An 8,364-nucleotide genomic window follows, 5' to 3' on the forward strand; every position below is an offset into this window, starting at 1 on the left:
CTAAGGTGCTTACTGACTTGATCGTTAAAGCGTGCACAAGTACCACCCTCTCCTTCACAACGGGGTTCAACGACCAACTAAAGTCCTTACTCGGCGGCTTCCACTGTCGACCTTATCATCCATATCTCAGGCTCAGAGAGTAACTAACTATATCTACAAATTTATGAGACACAACATTGTTATGCATGACACTTTGCACTTTTTCTAGAAGATTCACAATATCTAGTGCTAAGAAGCCAAAAGTATTAAACATAAACGATATAAAAATATGTTGATTATTAAAACACATTTTCTTATGTTTGGCAACTTTAAGGGTTACCTGTTCCATAATAAAAATCTCGGTCGTTAACTCACAAACGGGAAACCCCAATCAAATTCATACATACATGTTTCCTCTAACCCACTAATATTTGTCTATCTTTCCTCATGCAATTTGGTGAAGGTGAAAAAAATATTTACCTATAAAATATTTTTGTATTATACAGAAAACTGGTCATTCAAATTTTTGTAAAATGAGTCAAACTATCTAAAAAGAAAAATTAAAATACCTATAAAACAAGTGAATCTTCAATGTGGCTTATCCCAAGCCATCATCATCTCATTAAAATAATATACTCCCTCCGTCTTAATTTGATTGACACAATTGACTGTTGTGCACTATTCACACATGTTGCTTTGACCTTATTTTTTTACTAATAAATAAAAATAAATATTAGCATATAAGATGTTGTTTGATTTGTCTCGATGAACATTTTCAAAATATCAAATTTTTATAATTTTTACTATTATACAATTAAAAATATTAATCGTCAAAGTTATGCATCGACATGCTAAAACAGTCAACTGTGCAATCAAATTGGGACGGTGAGAGTAGTAAGGATCAAAACATAAAAAATGAAAATGAAAATGATAGGGAGCAGAAAATCGAGATTCCTTGATCATGTCTGTTTGCCACTTTGCCAATTCTTATTTTACTGATTTTCATTTGTCTCCTTCTGACTCTGAGCATCTCATGATTTTCATCGTCTGGATGCATCGATTCTGCTCAATCAAACAACGATTAAGTAATCACTTCCATTTGTTTATTAGTGGTGCAATATGAATTTCCTCTTTCCACTGCCCAACAAGTCAAAAACATTTTAACTACTAATTAATAATTAATTAATATTAGTAATTAAACATGGGCTTGCTTATCAGCCAAATTGACTATTGTAGTGTAACCGATTGCTAATTGGTCATTGACTCCGACCTTAATACGGAAGACCACGGTTCGATCCATTACAACTATGATCGAGAGAGCATTATAATAACTTCATGTCAGAATTGATCCTCAAATTAAATGAGTGATTCAGTATGTTGGATATTGGTGGTAAAATAAAGTAAGTAAAATTTGATTAAAAATTGTATACTACATTTATATTTATATTAAGATGAATGAGTAGTAAAATTATGAATGTCGTCAAGATCTAAAAAGAGACCATAGGCTATACAATTTATTTGCTACTTTGCGTCTTTCATGATTTATCTCAAAAAAATTCAGTATAATTTCCTCACTGCAAAATTAAATGAAATCAATAACAATATTAAAAAAAGAAGTTATTAACACATCGTTTTATTTATTAATCTGAACACAAAAGTCCAGGAATTTTATGTTTCTTTAAAATGACGTGACACATACTCCTAGTCATGATTTTATGAAGAAGTTCAAGGTTTTCCGTATTGATTACATATCCTAATTTCAAAATATTTCAAAACAAAACTACTACTATACTAATAAGATGCTCTCAGAATACAAAGGGAAATTATGGTGCATTTGATTTGTAAAAAATAAGGATTGAAAAAATAATTTCAATTGTAGTATGTTTAATTTTAAAATTGTTTGAGATTGAACAAATTAACCAATAATATATTGAATAAAAATTGAAATTTCTGATGTACCAAAAAAAAAAAAATTGAAATTTTTGTTTTTCACTGAACCAGATGACAACTTTTTGTCCGTATTCCTTAAAAAAACTGTCCTAATACAAGTTTAAAATACCAAAAGAATTGATTGTCAATCAAACAAGATAAAAAATTGTTCAATACTTTTTCTTGACCTATATAAAGCTTGTATGAACTAATTCAACATAAGAAATGATATCAAGAGGGAGATTCAAACCCCAACTTGAGAGGAGGACAATTTAAGATCTCAACTCTTCACCATCAGAACATGTGAGTTTGTTGTTCACCTTAAAATAATTTCATATATCGAACATCTAATACTTTTACGAATCAAATTCATATATCTAAAATACCCTATAAATAATATTAAAATTAACGTGACTCACGGCCCCAAATTTCATGAAAGGTCTTTGTCCAAAGCAAAAACAAAAGCTATAATATAAAAATAATTAACAAATTATATTAATTAATATTAATAAGGCCATGAATACAGAACTGAGGGGACCAAAACTTTGATTAGATGTTGCCCACCTTCAAAGGAAAGAAACCAAAATTTTTAGTACTATACTCAAGTACTCACTTGTTAAAATTAACCAAATCAAGAAAAAAATGAACATGGATGAATGAAGTAGCAGATTAATTGATTATGATGAGACAAATCATTATCTGGCATCCACGTTACATTCTTTGATATCATTTTAATTTACAACAAAATAATCTAAACAACAACACTCTGCAATTGCGACCGCAATATAAAATCTTAGAAGTCTATGCAATAGGTACATTTTCTTGCAATATAAAAAATATGTAGCGTATTCGTAACTGCAATTTAGAATCATGACTAGAATGACATGAGGGTAACGAGGAGATCCGCAAAAGCACCAAGAATGTACTTGTGAGTATTCTTTGGGTTTAGAGCAAGGTAACATAGAAGCAACTCATGCAAGATATTCCAATTTGATTTCACATCCATCAACTCGGGCCGCGCCTCCACCATCTCTTGCATCGACCTCCTGAAATCTGTATAAGGGTCGGGAGAATAGGTTGGTACTGCCACACTTCCGTTGAACAAAACATCCTCTTTCTCTATCTTCTCTTTCTTTTCACGCTTAACACTATTGGACTTATCTGTCAATGGTATTGAAGAATGTTGGATGATATTTTTGTTTGTGTATTCGATTAGTGAGTTGGAGCTTCCGGGGGAGGAGAAGAAGAAGCGTTGAGATGCAAAGGCTGCCGCGAAGTCCACTGGCTCAGGTTCGGGTTCGATTTCGAAAGAAGTGGATGTGGTAAAAGTGGTAGAGAGTGAAGAAGAGCATAAAGTGTGGTTAGAAGAGGTTAAGGAAGGGTCATAGAGAGAGTTGAAGTTCTTGATCATAATTGATGTGGAAGATGTAGATGAAGAAGGTTTGTCATGAATTTGATGATGATGTTGATGTGAGGAAGATGCACTAGTAGTGGTAGGAGTGGGACTTGTAGGTGGAGATTTTGATTGAGGAATGGAATTTGAAAAGCATAGGCCAAGGTTCCTAAGATTTCTTGTGGTACTTGACATGTTTGTAAATTGTATGTACTTTGGTAAATGAAGATGTCAACAATCAAGAGGCCCTTTGCTTTATGATGACAATATATATAATATAGTTGAAATAAAATATGTACATAAGAAAAAGTCCCTCATCAAATAATAAAAATATGGCTAAATTGCAGATGGTGGTGATGTGGCATGTCAAAATAGATTTTTAATTTTAAAATTAACATTTTTTAAAATAATTTCTTCAAAATTAAAAAATCGAAAGAAAAATTAATTAGGATTCTTCATCACCATTTGACTCTGAATTTCTCTCTATCAAGTACCAAGAATATTATCATTTTCACTCACAAAAAACCGATAATTTAGATAAACAACACCAACTTCTACAATTGAAGATGATTCAATTCCTCATTGCTCGAGGGATTGTCTAAAAATAGACAACTTAAGAAGCATATATAGCTTTGTTTTTATTTAAATATCGAAATATTGGCAACGTATATGTGGTATTGTATGTATTTATTTTCATCTCTCTCATACTTTTTATTTTTTACACATTACAAATATTTCAAAAATACATGTAAATTACATTGCTAACAAAATTTTATTGTACAAAAGTTATTTCTCTATAACCTAATGCACGGTTAATGTAGAGATGTTTTCTATATTTTAAGCTTCTCTAGTAAATCAACTATAGTCATAAAGCAGATAGTTCATGGTTGGACTAATAATGATTAGCTCATGAGAGATCTATAAGAATAAAGATGAATGAATTAGAGAGTACACTAGTAAAGATGTCAGGAGTTCGATTTTCACCTCCAATGAAACTTTTTTGGTTACATCACCTCCGTCCCATATTATAAGAAAAAAAAAATTACTTTTTCATGTCTCAAATTATAAAAAAAAAACTAACTTTTATCATTTTCAAAATAGACTTTGTACTTAATTTACTCTATCTCTTCTTTTTCCCATAACCAATAACCAATAAAAACTCTTTTTACATTTTTTCATGAAACTTATTTCAACAAAAACACAAAAAGTCATCATTGAAATTATCCTATTTTACTTTTCTTAACTAGTAATAGACCCGTGCTATCGCACGGGTCGTAACGTTACGCCATATTTTTTTTTTCAGTTCGACTTTTCATAAGCTGACATATATAAAGTAACATTAACATAACTGAATTACAAATAAAACTTGTCAAATGAAACATCAAACTAACTGAATTACAATACTTGTCAATGTCTATTACAATTTAAAGGAAAACTTGAAACAAAAAATTAAACATTTTGTAGGCTTACATATGGATCTCACATGAATGTGTCCAATTAAGTTATAACCTTAAAAACTTTACCAACATTTGGATAAACATGTTTGAACTCAATTCGAAGCCTATCACCAAATTGTATTCCATTGTCAAAACAAAAGTTTTTTTTATTATGTGACGGAGGAGTATTTTATAGGAGTAGTTGTGTGAAATTAAGTCAGATATACATTTTATATTGCAATTGCATGTGCTGAAATTGGACAATGTTTCTTGGACCAATTATTCACTTTTCGTTTTAAGGAGCGAGCGTAGCTACACGCATCAAGAATCTTTTGTCATCTACTTCATGTAAAATAAATACTACTATGTAGTAATTGGAAACTACACCAAATTAATATTTGTGTGACAATTTTTTCATGTAGTAAATTATAATATCATATTTTAACTTGAAGCTTTCTTTAATTAAAACTAGTACTAGTATAGCCATAATAACTAGAGGGTAAGAGGTATCAAACAAAAAGCAAAACACAAACAAATAATAAATCACTAGACCAAACCAACATAATTAATCCTCAAGTTCTATTATTTTCATATCACATAAAAAATGCAACAGTAAATAGAATAACAAATATAATAAGGTGAAATTCAAGTACACATCTTATTGATTTGTACCGGTATATATATTATCGAGGTGAATAATTCTGATAGGTCTACAAATTATTAAACACTATTTATGAATCTATATCAGAATTATCCACAGTGTACTGAAAGTAGTACGGAGTCAGAAAAATTATAGAGTTGACAAAATTTCACATGTGACATAAAAGTCCACAAAAAAAATTAGATTTATCATAAACTAACCCCTAAAAGCTAAAGATCTTAGTTTTGCTCTAAATTAACTCATAAAAATATCAATTTTTTTGGCCAAGCCTAGTGAAGTATCCAGATTTACTGGACCTTATTAACTTCACTCATATACCGATACATATTCAAATAAAATGTGTACAGAAAAATTTATCGTCTAATAAATGATCAATATATGTGAGAAAACCACCAAAAGGAAGCTAGGATTCCAAATAGGAAAAGACAATCCTATTGTCTACTGGGATACTTATGGTTGGTCCATTTCATGCACAAATCTATTAAATCAACACACAAGAAAGTGATGTATCATAATAGATATCGTTTCATTGTTCATAAAAAAACATCATAACAAAGGCTCGTCTCAAATTCGACCCACTAGTCCTTCATCCACTCAAAAAGGATTAATTAATAGTCCTTCATATTAACTCAAAGGAAATTAATTTCCTTCATCACCAATAAAAAGTTGTATCTATCTTTGCTAAAAAAAAAAAAGTTGTATCTATCAGTAGTATCGGCAGATTTCATTGTTTCTGCATCCACATGTCGTAATGTGTATATATAGAAAGATAATTACACATGTTGAAAGGTAGACGAACAATAAGCTGCGTTGTTAAACTTTTTTGTATAGGACAACACAATCTTTGAAATACTATATTCATAGATCTAGACGATACAACATTACTATATGCATGATCGATATTCTTAGAACTCTTTTCAGAAGGTCTACGACCTCTGATATTAGAAAGTCAAAAATGTCAAATACAAATAATATAAAAATATGTTGATTATGAGCACGCTTTCTTCATATTTATTCATTTTACTTAAAGCTGCCTTGAAGACTTCATATTAAATCTAAGCGTGTCTATTTTTTTTTTTTCACTAGAAGATTACCACATATTATATTGTGAATTAATTAGCCATGCAACTTAATTATATCACGGCTTTATATTATATATATTATTTTTTTGAAGGAAATATTATATATTATATATACTTTAAATAAATATGTAAACAAACCGTACTACACGTATATCAAATCCATTATAATAATTGTACCAAAAAAAATCCATTTTAATTTAATTTGTTATGTTCCTATGATATGACATGCAATATATTATTATTGTGATTTGGCAAAGCCCACTCTGCAATTTCGTATAAGATGGCCCCTGCCTACTTTCTCAAGTTTAATTGATTTTCCTCTCTTTATTAAAACCGGCCCCTACATTAATATTTGCTTACTTATGTACTTGACTAATACACTTTTTAGATGGAGGTAACGAAACTGAAGTGAAGAGCTCACAAAAGGAATTTTGTCTTTTTTAATTTTGGCTTAAATATTTTGCGTTAAGTTTTGGTCGACCTATATATTTGAAGATGTTTTCTCTTCCCACCCCTTGCGAATCTTTTATCCTTATTGAATTTCAAATTTTGCCCTTGAAAAAATTTCGGTTTGTAGAAACCAAAATTTTTTTTTCCTTGAAAACAAATTTCGGTTTTTAAAAACCGAAATTTACTCTGAATCTGCACTAGTAAAAATTTGGTTTATGCAAACTGAATTTTTTTGCAAAGACAAAATTGAAATATTGGGGTATAAAAGATTCATGGGAGGTGGGGAGAGAAACCATCATATTTGAATTCACAATTGTAATTTGGACTCATAATTTTTGTAATGTCTGTAATTTTTTCCATATCTGTATTTGGAATTAGAATTCTATATCACAAGGTGTGCTTAAAGGGTACAGCAAGTCTGGAACAATATTAGAGCACCATTATCCCATTTCCCATGAACTCATATGTGTTCTTTAAGTGGGTCATATTTTATTTTTTATATTATTTTAATTTTTTTAATTATTTAAACAACTCAATCATATTTCTCAAATATCCATACAACTCATCAAAAACTTTAAAATAGATCCCACTAAACATCAGAATATACCCACAAATGAGCTTTATAAATATGGTTTTAATTCATTTTTTAAGTTTATATTATTTTTTAATTCATCTAGGCAGAAAAGAAACGTTGTTATGCAGAACAACGTTGGATATTGTAGGAACGAAATTGAAAGCCAAATATCCATGTGCTTCTGACATATATCAGTGTAGGAACGACTTTGTTCAGCCGATATTTATGCTCACAAAACCAACATAACCAACACAAGCTAAAGGGTTAGAGAACCAATGATTCAAATCAAAATAAAAATATTTTTTCTTATTTTTTGCCACCACTAAGCCTGAACTTTGATTTTGTCCATCAACCTATCAAGAGGCAGAGTCCTATTACCAAAAACTTGATTATTTCTTTCCTTCCAAATACCCTAAACAACAAACCAACCAAATAGCCTAAAAATACAGATGAATGGCCTTCCTAAAAGGAGATGCATCCCATAATTAAGCAGCATATGCAAAACAAAATTAGCTAAAGCAGTACAACAACTCTTCTTCCCATGCCAACAAAACATATCAGCAACTGAAATTTCTTTGTATAAAAATAGTTAAATTATTAAACTAATTGTATTTTATGTTCTTAACAATGGTACATTTTTTTTAAAAAAAATTATTTAGAACATGGTACATGAACTTTAAAAAAAAGGCAACGACAAAAATTGAAAACTGAAAATTTAGAGGAATCAAAATTCGAAAGAAATTTTTATAATATCAATAGAGACAAAATTGCGGGAAAATCAAAATGATATTCACTATTGCAATCTATACCTACGAAAGAGCCATAGGTAAATTTTTTAAAAGTTCTCATTAAGCTCTATA

General features: G+C 29.9%; 1 protein-coding gene across 1 annotated transcript; it reads right to left on the bottom strand.

The window, feature by feature from the left end:
* Positions 1-2,505: 2,505 nt before the first annotated feature.
* Positions 2,506-3,536, bottom strand: LOC123885842 (transcription repressor OFP12-like). Its single transcript, XM_045935172.1, has one exon. It carries the CDS (start codon positions 3,494-3,496, stop codon positions 2,783-2,785), a length of 714 nt encoding a protein of 237 aa, XP_045791128.1. The 5' UTR covers positions 3,497-3,536; the 3' UTR covers positions 2,506-2,782.
* Positions 3,537-8,364: the final 4,828 nt, after the last annotated feature.

The sequence above is a fragment of the Trifolium pratense genome, linkage group LG1 (assembly GCF_020283565.1).
Source record: "Trifolium pratense cultivar HEN17-A07 linkage group LG1, ARS_RC_1.1, whole genome shotgun sequence".
Lineage (NCBI taxonomy): Eukaryota > Viridiplantae > Streptophyta > Magnoliopsida > Fabales > Fabaceae > Trifolium > Trifolium pratense.